This window comes from Amblyomma mixtum, chromosome 5 (assembly GCF_055824585.1).
Source record: "Amblyomma mixtum isolate Tamu chromosome 5, ASM5582458v1, whole genome shotgun sequence".
Classification (NCBI taxonomy): Eukaryota; Metazoa; Arthropoda; class Arachnida; order Ixodida; family Ixodidae; genus Amblyomma; species Amblyomma mixtum.
The window spans coordinates 125,744,427-125,758,906 of NC_143016.1; the positions used below are offsets into that span (position 1 = coordinate 125,744,427).

At 48.4% G+C, this 14,480-nt stretch overlaps 1 protein-coding gene and 2 pseudogenes across 1 annotated transcript; all 3 read left to right on the plus strand.

Moving 5' to 3' along the window:
- Positions 1-8,762: 8,762 nt before the first annotated feature.
- LOC149343636 (uncharacterized) lies at positions 8,763-10,030 on the plus strand (annotated as a pseudogene).
- Positions 10,031-10,759: 729 nt separating this feature from the next.
- Positions 10,760-11,684, plus strand: LOC149343637 (uncharacterized; annotated as a pseudogene).
- A 1,089-nt stretch (positions 11,685-12,773) lies between these two features.
- LOC149343638 (uncharacterized) lies at positions 12,774-13,874 on the plus strand. The gene is made up of 3 exons (XM_089547036.1): positions 12,774-12,799; positions 12,872-13,020; positions 13,693-13,874. Exons 1-3 carry the CDS (start codon positions 12,789-12,791, stop codon positions 13,872-13,874), a joined length of 342 nt encoding a protein of 113 aa, XP_089403162.1. The 5' UTR covers positions 12,774-12,788.
- Positions 13,875-14,480: the final 606 nt, after the last annotated feature.

The following is a 14,480-nucleotide window of genomic DNA, read 5'->3' on the forward strand; positions in this document are numbered from 1 at the left end:
TACGCCATTTTTACACCATCGCGTATAACTTTACCAACACCAACATAGTCCAACAAATCAAAGAGGATGTCATGTGGCACTCTGTCAAATGCCTTAGCGAGATCGATCTGCAGCATGGCTACCTGCAGGGATTCGCTATGCAAAGTTCTAAAACACTCCTGGCCACATGGATATTCGTGTGTATCGTCCTGTTTTTATACCACATGTTTGATGGGGGCCGATTAAATCCTGGATTACAGCCTGGAGTCGTCTCGCCAACACCTTCATCAGCACCTTGTAGTCTACGTTTGTTAGTGTGATTGGTCTGTATCCGGTGACCGTGCGAAGTTTGACTTCCTCTTTGCTTTTCGGAATCAAAACTGTGTGAGCGCGCGTAAAAGAGGGCGGCAGTAATCCGCACTCGAATCCACGAATACCCCATGCAAGGCCACAGCGACACCAGGTTTAAACTCTTTGTAAAAAGTGGCAGTCCATCTGTACCTGGCGATTTTCCAAGGTTCAGTTCGTCGATGGCTCTTTCGACTTCACCAACGGTGATATCTCTTTCGAGTGCCATTGTAGTATCAAGGTCCAGTCTAGGCATTACTGTGAAAAATCCTTCTTCAATCCCCGGTTAATCCAGTAATCTGTGGCCGAACAGTTCCGTGTAGTAATCTTCAAAGGTGTTCTTAATACCAGCTTGGTCGTGCGTCGTCTTCCCCTTGTAATCTATCTCTAATATCTCTTTAGCTCTAGCGTATGCTTTTTCGTCTGATAAGGCACGCTTAGTTGGAGCCTCACCCGCCAGTAGCTTTTCTCCTCGTGCACGTATTATTGCTCCTCTATACTTATTTTCGTCTAGTTTCTCAAGCTTTCTTTTTATCGCTAGTATTTACTGTCCGAACCCGCCGGGGAGTTGGGCTTCTATTCGAACCAGCGCTTCTAGCTCCTGTCTGAGGCTTTTCTCTTCCTTCTGCGCATTAATCTTCAACTCGCCCCCTCTTTCTATTGCTTTCATTTTAACCTTTTGTTCAAAGGTTTCCCATCGTTCAGTTATGGACCTTCCGTCTGATGTTAAAAGCGCGTGTAATTCTTTCTTCGTTCCCAAAACAAACGCGTCATCATTCAACAAATCCGCGTTGAGTTTCCACAAGCCCCATTCAACCTCCTTCCTTTTCATCCTACCTAGTGATACCATAACCAAACTGTGGTCACTAAAGAAACTGGCTCCACCACATAGCCCTCACAGTTAGGAGCAAGTGGTGACGATATGTAAAAACGATCAAATCTAGCATGGCTATATTCTTGATAATGAGTGAAATGTTGACGCTTGCCACCTCTTGCCAAATAGGCCCCATCCAGCAAGTCTACCTCATTTATAAGGTCTGTCAGATATACCGCACTTACATGTCTGCAGGTGTTGGCTGGCGTTCTGTCCTCCATTTCGCATACACAGTTGAAGTCGCCCATAAGAAGGTTTGGTTTGGTTTGGTTTGGTTTATTGGGGTTGAACGTCCCAAAGCGACTGAGGCTATGAGAGACGCCGTAGTGGAGGGCTCCGGAAATTTCGACCACCTGGGGTTCTTTAACGTGGAGATGCCTACTGCATTTAAACAAGTCAGCAACGTTTTCAAAAAAACCCAGTCTCTCTTTAGCTTTTGTCGGCGCATAGATGCACAAAGCCTACTGCATTTAAACAAGTCAGCAACGTTTTCAAAAAAACCCAGTCTCTCTTTAGCTTTTGTCGGCGCATAGATGCACAAAGCACGAACATCTAAATCTCCGTGTTTAAAGTCACACATGACAAAACGTCCCTCTAAACAACTGTGACACTTTCTACCACAAACCCAGCCGATTTCCTCAAAACAAATAGCAACCGGCCGATGTCCCAACAGCGTGGCTGACGCACGCATCATAAAGTCCACGGAACGGGCTCACCATGCAGTCAGTGCGGCCCTCGCTCTCCACTTTTGTCTCCTGTACCGCGAACACATCCAGCTCCCTTTCCACCATTAGCCTTTTTAGTTGGTACTGCCTCCTGAGGCCGCGCACGTTCAGTGTGGCTAGCCGGAGAGGCGCGAGCACAGGAGCCATTGTGAAAGCAGGGGTCACCCAAAGCAAGGCGATTACTCGCCTGCCCAACTCCTGCCCGGTTCCAGGGAAGGGTCGCCGTCGACGCGCGGCAGCGATGACGCACGGGAAGGGCGCACATACTTCCCTTTCTTCCCTGTTGCAACCTTCCATTCCTTCTCGAGCTGGTTGAGCCGCTGCTCCCCCATTGCACCCTCCGCCTTTTCCAGGCGCCTCTTTGTCGACGCTGGCTGGGCGTCCATGGCGTCTGCGGTGTCGGTGTCGTTTTTCCCGGAATCCTGTGCTTTGGCTCCTTGAATTCCGCTGCTCGACGGTTCGTTTCGTGGGGCAGCTGCAGCGCTCCCCGGCTGTTGACCTTTGCTCGCTGCTGGCTCTTTCACCGCAGCCGTGCTTGCATGAATTTTTCCTTCCTTGTTAGGCAAGACTTCGGCTGGCGCTTTATCCTCGCCGGTCGCTGTTTGCTCTGCACTGCCTTTTGCCCTGTCTTCCGAGGAAGCTGCCTTCTCAGCCTCCTCTTCGTCCATCAGGTGGCTGGTCTCCTCAGCCACCCTGGTTGCCCCGGCTACGACGGCGTACGCGCGTACGCAATCCATGCGTTCATGTCCAAACGCGCGACATTTGGTGCACCTCGGTGTCTGACACTCCCGGCGAATGTGGCCCTTGAGTTTGCACCGCAGACAAGTCGGCGCCCGCCCGGGCACGACGACGAGTGCGGCGCCGTCGGCCAGTTTGAAAAGGTCCGCGAGGGAATCCGGGGTGACGCCTTCCTTGAGGACAATGCGAGCAACACGGGTCGTCGATTCCGCAAGCTCGAACCCACTCGCTCGCCATTCGGATGTCAATCACCTCCCCAAACTCGCTCAGGACCTTTCGAAGGGTCTCATCCGGCACGTAGAAAGGAACCCAATGAATCTTCGCGGTTATCTCTCTACGCACCGGATCGATGACGGCGCAGTACCGTCCCTTTACCTCCACTCCACCGGCTTGCACCAGCGCGTCCTTGGCTTCTTGAGTGCGCAGCTTGAGCAGCCACACGTGTCCCATCTGGTATGGGCCGATCCCTGCCACAGCCTTCAAAACACTAATTTCTTCAAGCGGAGTTCGAAAGTCCTCAATCTTGTAAGGCCTGCCATCCACGTCGCAATGTAGCAACAAGGGACCCTGGGGCGTGCCCCGAATTCCTCTGTAAATAAAGTTTTCTCTCTCTCTCTCTCTCTCTCACTCCTTCAGACCGTCGTGCGAAGGCAGCGACGGTAGCACGAGACAGATACATTTCCTTTCCTCAAAAAGCAATTTACCGATGAGCAAGACGTATTTACGGGTGTCCACCGAGATATGCGAGACAGTTACTGCGTAATTTCCTTTCCTCAAATACAAAATACAAATTTTCTTCATTACGGTCCCTCTTTCTTCTGTCACTCACACTTCCTCCCTTCCTCTTCGGTGCGGTTCAGGTGTCCACCGAGATGGCAGAGAATTACTGCTCGACTTCCTTTCCTCAAAAAGCGTTGCGTTCAAAAGGCAAGGCATCGCGCCGAACGGGTGGTGGCGTTCCGTGGACGCCCTGGCAGCGCTACAACACTCTGTCGCCTTCCACTCCTAAAGACGAAGCTTAAGCGTAATTAATTAGCAGGTAATTAGTATTTAGTCATTAATCAGTAATTAACAATGGATCCATTACTCAGTAATTAGCCATTAATTATGTATGACGTCACCAGTGCCACAGAGGCAAAGTAGCGCGGAAAACGCTTTCGCCTCTACGCACTTTAGACAGTCAAAGTTGCCCTTCAATTTTTAATATCTGAATGTAATACCACATTCTCGGTGCAATTCTAAGTCATAACATAAAGGCTGCACAGGAGAAGAAAAGCTGCTCAGTGCATTTGTTGCGCATATCTCACCGCACCCTTCATCAACTCCAGATCAGCCTTCCACGTGCACGCACCGTCACCTTCGCAGCTCCATTTTTTTCTCGCACCACCGCGGACTGGGATGGCCTTCCCGCTGACATTGCAACAATAACCTGTCCCGCGAACTTCGCGCGCAGAGCTAACAACTTTTTGTCATCATAATGCATTATTACTTCGTGTCACCAAACGTTGTACCCACCTCTTATGTAATGCCCCTGAAAAGGTTAAGGAAAAAAATTGATTGATTGATTGAAGACAGCGTTTTTTTGCGTATTTGTAGGTAACATAAAACTTAGCGGAAAGTCCGCCATGGGCATCCTTTGCAATCACGCGCAAAATGTGCACTGCATACCTTGAGCGAGCTCGTCGATAGACTCTTTGCTTTTGGTCCCACTGGGTGCAGAACCTCGACTCGTCGGTGAATGCTACTTGACTTCAGTCGTCCACTGTCCACTGCAGATGCTCTTGCGCAAACCGCAGCCTTCCGCCTTGCTGGCGGCCGAAAGCAATGGTTTTTGGGCCGCACAGCTGTTCCTGAGGCCTGCTTCACGTATCCGTTTTCGCACAAGCTCGTCACTTGTGTTCAAGCCGACAATGCTCTTCACCTGGCGTATAGAAATGCAATAAAATAGAAATGCAAATAGAAATGCAATTTACCGGGCGTATAGAAATGCAATACAAGAAAGACTACCGCAGCAGCTTCCATAAACATGCGGCCATTTTGTTCATCACTTATTCGAGAAAAAAGAACACGTAGACAAGTGCTGCTTTCCTGTCCTTTTTGACACGGAAACACATCTCCTACCGGCGAAATCTGGCCGCCAAACACGGTGCTCTTGGTCCCACTTGCTGCTGAAGGTAGATTCGTCGGTGAACGCTGCATTCATCTATTGTTCAATCGTACACAAAATATGTCTAGTGGCAAATGTCCACTTGAGCGCCTTGTTTTTTCGAATCAAAAGTGGCCTCTTGCGAGACATCCTACTGCGGAACCGGACTGAACGAAGGCATTCTCTTATGGATATCTCAAGGCAAAGTTCCTGTTGTTTCTCCTTGGCTGTTATAAAACGGTCACAATAGACGGCGGCCACAATCAACCTCTCTTCTTCGGTCCTCTGTCTCTGCGCCCATCTCAAGCCGCGTCTCCAATCCTGGCCTCTTGGAGAGAAGCCCGAAAAATGCGCGCAACGCTTCCAAGCGAGCACGCAACCTCGGCAGCAACGCTCCTCCTTGTGCGACCTGCTTGAACAAGGGTCAATGTTTGAACCCATTTAAGAGAATTTATTATTTCGAAAAATTCTACAGTTCAAAGGAGATGTTCAGCAGGTTCTCAAGATTGGACTAGTTTCACAATATCATAATGTTGGTACATATGTGCACTATAACCTAAATATACACGAAATAACATCACAATGTGATCAATCCCATGGTTCGAGATAGCGAAAGCTGGCTTTGTGCAGCTTTATCACGTGCTTACCTACAAAGCTGGAAAAGAAATACAGCACTCGCCAACCTTCCAGTACAGAAGGATGGGCGCGGTCACTCTTATTTGCAACGACAATGAATCTCGTCGACCAGCGAAAGTGGAAGATTTCCTCCCCTAGTACAATAAGTTCCTCGTTCACACGACGGTCCGTTCGCCCGCGGCCCGCGCACTACGTGTTCATGCGTCAGCACATTGAGAGGCGCGCTGGATGGATGGATGGCTGGCGGCCGACAGCGCGCCTCTCAAAGTGCTGACGCATGAACACGTAGTGCGCGGGCCGCGGGCGAACGGACCGTCGTGTGAATCGGCCTTTAAGGAGCACCCCATGTTTGGAGAAACCTTGTCGCCTCGTCGATTCACGGCATCCTTATGTCGCTGTGGCATAGTTGATGCCAACTACACCTGCTTTTAAACTTCTACGGTAGTGTGACGTAGCCACTGCCACGCGTCACTTTTGACGATGTAACGCCGAGCAAATTTTTAACCGAAAGCTACGATAAAGATACCGTTTCTCGTAACGCCAGCGCAAAAAAAATAAATAAAACGAAATTATGTATGTAGCCGCGTCGGCGCATCGTCGGCCGATAAGAAGTGCACAAGCGTCCGTTTAAGATGTTGGATTTCCGACTGACCGACGTCGGGATTCGCTGCTTTCTGCCTGCCACCCCGCTCTTTGGGAAATGGAATGTGCCTAGCACTCTCGCTGTCGGCGTGCTTGGCAAGATTAGCGCCGCGTGTCGCAATTTTTTCGCCACCGTCATTATTAACTTGAACCATTCTTTACCGGTTGCAGCTGTACGTCTTCACTGCTGTGAATTTCATGCTTACGTCCACTATCGAGGACGCGATTGGAGCCCACACTGAAGTTTGCTGCGCGACGACAGCGTCGTGCTCCTCCTCAGATCAGGTGGCTGGCCGGAGGCCTGGCTCCTACATCGGAAAGTTCTGGTGTACAGGCGGTCGACTTTAGCCACTAGGGGAGCTAATTGTAATGGACAGGTATTAGATGACGGTCCATTAGGTCCATTAGATGCGGTTTCGACTTCCGGACGGCCTGTGAACACTCGTTCGTGCGCTTACTGCACGTTGCAAGCTGACAGTGCCGCCTCAAGCAATGTATCTCTCACGCACAGTGGTAGACAGACACATTCAGAACCTCGAGGCGAACGCTGAGTATATGGAGAATGAGACGTCAACGAGTAAAACACCGCCCTGTGCCTTCAGGTTTGATGCGGCACTCTCCAAAGCAGCTGCAGCACCGAACTTTACACCTCCCATGTGTTGGAGGGACTTGATTCCGGCTGAACCGGGGGTGACATCGTGTTTTTATGGCGTTATCGGTGGTGCTGCCCTCGCTGCACTGCAGATGAAGCTGTGAGCCTGTGGCAGAGGGGTAGGAGAAGCGATGAGATGGCAAGAGTGAGTTCTGGCTCGCATGCCGTAACTAAGTGGGGCCCGAGCGGTCGTCTTGAGTGGGTGGAATTTCTGGAGACAGACAGACGTGTGCGGTATCCAGGGGTCTACCTTGAAGCTGGAAGATGCCAGAGTAAAAGCCTCGTTTAATAGAATTCATAGTTCCCATGCGATCGGCAGCACACAAAAGAAGTACTCATTTGGTGCCTGTGACTGCAGATTTCTTTTATATTCATGACAATGCGCACATTCGCACTTTTCATCCAGATATGCGTTCTAGCCTCGGAACAATCTAGTATAATAATATGATCAATGACATTGTTTACATTTGCGGGGGCTCGCCTTGTTCAGGGGCATCACCGTGCATATTTACACTCCACAACAAGATGCAAGCGCTCGCCTACCTTCCTAGAAGGAAAAGATTGGGCTTGGTCACTCCCATTACCAACAAAACAAACTGTGTTTACCAGCGTAGGAGGAAAGATTGGTCCTCAAGTGCCTTTCGTCGTGGTTAGAGAGTAATATTGTTCTTACGTAGGCTGTGCAGTAAAGGAAACATGAATATCCGCGGGCGTCCCTGTAATGGCGCCATTCCCTTCAACCTCGATAACAGATACGCAGTAATACACGTTATCATTTCAACAAAAATGCCCCTGTCACGATTCTGCCACAGCATGCGGACATGAAGCATGCTGTTCTGAAGCTGTGCAGTAGAAGAAATATGGCTTTCCGTGGGCATCCCCGCAAGGGCGCCTATCCCGTCATCTTCCATAACAGATACGCAGCAATACACATTATGATTTCAACAAAAATGTCCCTGTCACGACTCTGCCACTGCAAGCGGACATGAAGCACGCTGTTCTTAAGCTGTGCAATACAGGAAACATGGCTTTCGGCGGTCGTCCCCGCAAGGGCGCCTATCCCGTCATCTTCCATAACAGGTACGCGGCAATAAACAGTATCATTGCAACAAAAATGTCCCTGTCACGACTCTGCCACTGCATGCGGACATGAAACAGGCTGTTCTTAAAGGGGTTGTGAAAAGAAAATGAAGCTGCCCGGTTGTAATTTTCATTGCTTCAATAAACATTGGAGATGCCAATTCCGAAATATTTCGGCGCAATATTGAGTCGGCATTTAATAAAGCCCCTTAGAAATAGTTGCCTTTTCGACCTCATAAAACGACCATGCGGCGCCATCGGCTGACATAAGCACTATTCAACTACGTCATTCTAAGACGCTTAAAAACTTAGATTTATCTGAGTTTCAATTATCCCAAAATAATAGGTTTGTAATAAAGTCAGAAAGTAAAAAAAAGGCGTGGCAATTATTTGCACACGCAGTTGTACTCAGTAAGATACAGCACGTGATCGTCAATAGGTCATTGGCCTGAGATCGGTTTCGGTTGCGCTTCTCCGTCCTGCGTGTGGTCTTTTCGTTTACATGCACCCCACAACGCCAGATTCAGTCAAGGGATCGAGTAGAGCAAGGTCAGCTAAACTCGACGCCTCTTCATATACATGAGCTAGATACGAATGAGTCAACTCTCAAGGCCCGTCCTGCGGGGTGCGCACCTAGTAAACCGGCTCCCGCTTCGGTCCTCCCCTCCAAAAAAAAAATGCTTTGGGAAACCTGTGTGTGAATGTTTATGCGTAATTTACGGAGGGGGCTGCTTTTCTACCCACCCCTTGGGTGGAGTTGAGAGGTAGAGTCTGGTCCGACCCGACTTCCGGCGTTTACATGAACCACAGTAACCGGTTTTCAACCCGACAATGCAATTCAACCCGGACCTCCGGTTGCGCGCAACAGCACGCCGCTCTTTCTTTGTCGTGGGAGCTCTACGCTGTGGTTTTCACCGTGTTCTCCGCGTTTGGGTGCACGCCATGCCAACCGTGTGCGTTGTGCGACAGTGCCGCACGACTTACCGGAGTGGAAATGTTAGATTCCACAAGCTGCCCGGTGACCCGCAGCGAAGAGCCGCGTGGCTTCGAGCAATTAGCCGCGATGGTCCAAGCGGTATGGTCAGTCAGACCGGGTTCGTGTGCTCCGGGCACTTTCTACCGGGCGACTATGAAACGAACCTGGACGTCCTCCGAAGCCTCGGTATGGACATGAAGAGGGCTCGCCTCAAGCGAGACGCCGTACCGACGCAAAACCTCTGTCCCAACGCACCGCCAAGAAAGCGGAGAACGTCCGAGGTAAGTACGCGTGATGAAAATGATCAGTTGTGTTACAGTTTATTGTCATTTCTTTCGGTTGCTAACAGCTTTGCATTTTTTAGGACATACCCGAACCGCAGGATATGGAAGTTGTCATGGCTGCAGAAGACGCGCAAATTTCGCCTCGAATGGTTGACAGCTCCACACAAACATCAAGGAATACCTGCACTATTGCCTGCCAGACCGACGGCGTTGATGTGCAAACACAATGTAAGATTTTCCTCTCAGCAGCGGTGTGTTCGTTTTCTTCCCACATTCCACAAGAATAAAGTGTTGCAATAATTTTGCCGTGTCTTAGGAAGGGGGAAAGGGAATTAAGGAGCACCACTTGGTTCATTATCCAGTGGTATCACTGAATGCTAGAGAAATTCTGGAGGAGGCATTCGTGTTGTGTCAGTTCCAATCTGGGGGTGCTGGGAAGGTGTGTATAAATCACTGTTTGGTCCTCCAAAGAAGGCTATCACGTATTTTACATGCAGGTAGTGATATTATAGCTGATATTGTTTGGTAGTAGCTGGTAATGAGGTGTCCATGACTATGCGATATCAACATTGCATAAACAAAGAGCACTTGGCACAGCATGAGTTTCTTTTTCTTTATTATTTTTCAGGTACACAGGTGAACCTCCACATTTCCCTGAGAAAGGATATGCATGTGCCTTTCAGTCCACCGGCGCATACTGCGAAGCTGGCACCACTACAAGTACTGCTCCAGTCTACACAGGACCACCCCTTTGTTCTCCTCTACCACGTTCTCCCTCCCAAACAGTCCCCTCACTACCAACTGATGGTCGAGCACCGTCTCCCATCCCATTCTCTCCACGACACTCATCCAGCCCAATACAATCTGATGCCTCAGACTGTGAAGAGGAGGATAACACTCGGCAGAGCTCGGAGTTTTTCCCATCACTGAATGAGACCTTCCTTGGGTAATAATTACGACTTTATGTGCACCCCTTTAGCATGTGCATTGCATGTCATTTCATTATGGCGGCATTGCTAAAAATCAGATCAGTCATTTAGGCGATGGAAGAGCACCATAATGATGTCCCCCCCTTTCTTGGGTAGGGGCAGGCAAGAGTATCGTATTGTCTGCACTCGCATAATTGCATTGCGGTGATGCACATGTCCTCTCAGCAGCTGGCCAACCTCACACTGTATGAATATTCATAAATCATATCTTGATCCATCGAAATGTTTTTACAATATTCAGTGGCACAAGGAGCTGCTGATGCAGCATCAATGAGACAAAAAATCTTAGAGCTTTGCAAATCTGAAATTACTTACAAGCAAAAAAATGCACAGCATGCAAAAATGTGCACTAGAACACTCAAGACATAGTGTCAGTGTGGGCTGCCGTTACATTTACTGCTCTTTATTCCTGTTAAATTCTAGCCTCCAGTTATCCCAGCAGCATAAGACATGACAATTTAACCGTTAAAACTCACTTTATATTGTTTCAGACTTGACTCCAGCACTAAAGAAGTCCCCCCTCAGGATGAAAGAAAATTCATAATATTTGAAAGTTGTCTCACCGAACTATTTCAAGTGTGCCGCAAGTGCTTTGCCGCTTGCAAAAGTGCGAGTCGTGTGTCTGGCACCTGGCTTGAAATACAGACACTTTGGGCAAACAACCACACCCTAACATGGACAAGCCAACCCATGATAAACGGCAAAGCAGCAGGCAATGTGCTGATGTCAGCAGCTATGTTGTTTGCTGGCACAAGCCCCACCTCAGTGCTCCGAATGTTCAGCTACGCAAAACGTGCAGGTGTTCACGCCACGAACATTTTATAACTACCAGCGAGGCTACCTACTTCCTGCAATCGACAAGGTAGGAGAAAGGTTGTGCATTGTCAAACGAAGAATCACTGAACCAATATCTCGGGGTCCACATACATAAAAGGTCCATGAAATGATTTTCTGACGACAGCTAGACTGACCTCAAAGTATCTTGAATTTCCATAAGACGCAGCAATCATTTTTAATCCGAAAAGAGGTTCTGAAAAAAAGTTCTCAAAATCGTTTCATGGCACCTGTTAAAGAAAGAAGCAAACGGGCAGTGCATTAGTGTTCTCCGTTTGATATCGTGTTTAAAAGCTGCACCTCTGTTGTACCAGATCTGGCAACAGCAACAGGAAGAGCTGTTTCAGCAGTTGGAGGGCTGCACTGTGGACCTGGCTGGCGATGGACGCTGCGATTCCCCAGGGTTTTCGGCAAAATTTTTGACTTAATCTGTACATGTCACCCAGCTCAACAAAATTCTTCATTTCGAGCAAGTGCAAGTTGGGGAGGTAGGTTAGAGCTTTTTAATAAAGTGGCTTTGTGATGTAACTTAGCTTTTTTTTCTCACAAGTGTGCAGATGTCAAATCGAGCACCTCCATGGAAAAGCATGCATTTATGAAGAGCCTCAAAATGGTGAAGGAGAAATCGGTGAAATCGGTGACAACTGACCGGCACGTCCAAGTCACGAAGTACATGCGGTCACGGGAGCCCACCATCCAGCACTACTTTGATTGTTGGCACATTTCAAAAGGTAGCACTGAATGGAAATATCTGATGCTCATTACCACACTTCACAGATAAGACTGCTTCCTCAATGACGAATGCGGTGAAATTTTAGACTAAATTTCACTGGATCAAGCAGGCTTACTACTAGGGGGCCGGACAGCAAAATTGTAACAAATAGTGAAGCAGTGGGAAAGGTTGCTGAAGTTGAAGCAGCATAAAAATGGGGGAATGTTTTATCTGTTCGCTTTTCTTTCTGGCTGTTTTTGATGTGAATGATGACGAGGGAAGGGACCGCCATGCCTGCAGACATTGCAGATAGGCACTGTGGTTCGAAACCAGATTCCCTGCGTTCTGCAGGTGAGGGGAGAGAAAGCGGGCGTTTCGGGGTGCAAGGTCAAAAGCCAGATTAGCATATTATGAAGGCTTAATTTTCATTAATAAACTATTACACCTCCTTTCCAGGCATCAAGAAGAAGCTGCCTGCGCATACAAAAAGAGCTGGATGTAGTCGGCTATAACTGTGGATCCAGCCAGCCAGCAATCACCTATATTGGTGTGCAGCCCTCAACGGTGGCAACGTCGAGCTCCTAACCGACATGTGGAGGAGAATGGAGCGGCATGCTGCAAATATACACACGGGACACCCGGGGCTCTACACACATTGTGCACATGAAGACCTTGGAGAGAGGCAATGGCTAGTTCCTGGTGAGTAATGTAACTATTTGAAAGCAAGATATGCATTCTGCAGAACCCTCAATTTACTTCCTGCATATTTATTTGCTTTCCAAGTTGGAATCATGTCCTTGTGATGAAGCATGGCTTGCAACATGTTGAAATTGTAAAGCTTTGTCGAAGAGCCAAGCTGCTGGTATCCAGCTAGTTGCCAACCTTTCCCAAGAAACTGTTTGTTGTTGTCAGTGAATATAAGAGTTGCTTACTCACAATTTTAAAAACATATCACAGTACTCATTAATGCCATTTGGAGAAGGCTTTTCTGGGAAATTGCTTTTTCAACGCAGGGACAACTGCACACAAGAAGTTTGTAGAAGTTGTGAAATCACCTCGTCTCCTCAAAGATATCAGGCAACTGGCCCCTTGCACACACACCTCCAGCTTGGAGGCCTTCCACAGCGTGCTCTAGGCTTCGCACCGAAGTCTGTATGCTTCTCACCTGATGGCATGCGTGCAAGGTAAATAGTGAATGAGATCAGGCGAAAATTTATACATGATGAGCTGCTTGAATCGCTTGTCTGGTTTTACAGAACACAACTGGCAATACTGCATTTTAATGAGAATGCTAGCAATGGACAGGCCGCCACAGCTCAAGGACTGTCCCGATGGAAAATAAAGCACCCAAAAGCAAGGAAAGGCACAGCCGTTGCTTGTCCCGTGAAAGCAGAGCCTACATATGGTGAGTAGTTTATTTAGCATTACAAAAACAATGTGTTGTAATCTCTTTAAGGTCAGAGATCTGAGGGATACAAAACACAACTTGGGCTATGAAAAAAAAAATCTGAAATAACTTTAGTATAACTTGTAATATCGGCAACAAATTATTTTGTTTCCTTTATCAGTCTATTGGCTCCAAACCAATGTGAAACTGATGTGAATAAGCACAGTGTGCCTCAGGTTATCCATTATATCTGGGCATGACCGTTCTAAGCCACATGGGTGTGTCAGCGCAATGCAATATTGCAGGTGGATGTAACCTAAGACCAGACAACCCCAATGACACCAAGCGTGAAAATAGCCATTGGCCATGCTACTATATGCGGTACATATCTACATTAGAATTTTACTACAATCTTTCACATGTGCACCAGCACCTCTCAATTTTTGTGTTTAGAAAATTGGTTTCACCAGGATTTTGGTGGCATATTCAACCCAGCTATCAAAATATTCAATTTCGTCTGCAAGTTCTATTGTGGATATTTCCATGGAAACTAAAGCTATAGGTGTGTATGGTCATCAACAAAGGCGTACTTGCTATACCTCTTTAGTATGCTCTGTTCTATGGCTGGTTATTGTCACAAATGTTTGCAATGATAATGCTCATATTATATGCACGCCTATTGTTTTCCAGATTATGTTGGCCTGCTTCTGAAGGAGACAATCCGCTACTGTGAAGAGTGGTCATCCTTCAAGGAAGCTTTTGCGGCAAACCTTTCGACTGCTGCACCCCCCATGAGTCACTCTTTCCCGAGGCCCTCTAAGGATGAACTCGTGGCAGCCCGAAGATTTAGGTTTGCCAACAGCATGGAGTGAGCACCACTGAGGAAGGTGATCCGCATTTATTGAACGAGGCCTGGTAGCCACGGCTGGTGAGCCGGCGGAGCGGGTGGTCGACGCTGCTGTCCAGGCCGGTCGCTGAATGTGTTTTCTGCGCGAGCCAGAGTGAAGTTCGCGGTGCTGTACATTGTTTTCCGCATCCAGTTCGCGTTAGTGGAATGCCCATTACGTTCTTTCTCTTGTGCCCTCCGCACAACTGCAGAGAAGGGGGTGAGTCGCACTCGCTACCCAGCGGGATAAGGGGGCGCCGGATAGCGGAGGATTACGGGAAAGGTCAAACTCCCTCCAGGGACGGAGACATTAGGTCGCATCCTGTTGTGCACATTCTTGCGGCGAGGCAGATACGCGTCACAGTGCGAGGCTTTTGTCCCATGTCTGCAGCAGCGTGCGTTGACAGCTTGCAGTGCGGTCAACAGCATATTGCCACACTAGCTGCAGGCATGAGGAGTGACGATGCGGAAGAGATGGGTTGAAGTGACTTTCCTTGAACTTGGGTTAACCGGACATCAACTGCCAGGTTGCGCTCCAAGCTTCAACTTCATCATCGCCACTGGCGATACCAGTGCTGCTACAGGTGCCCCC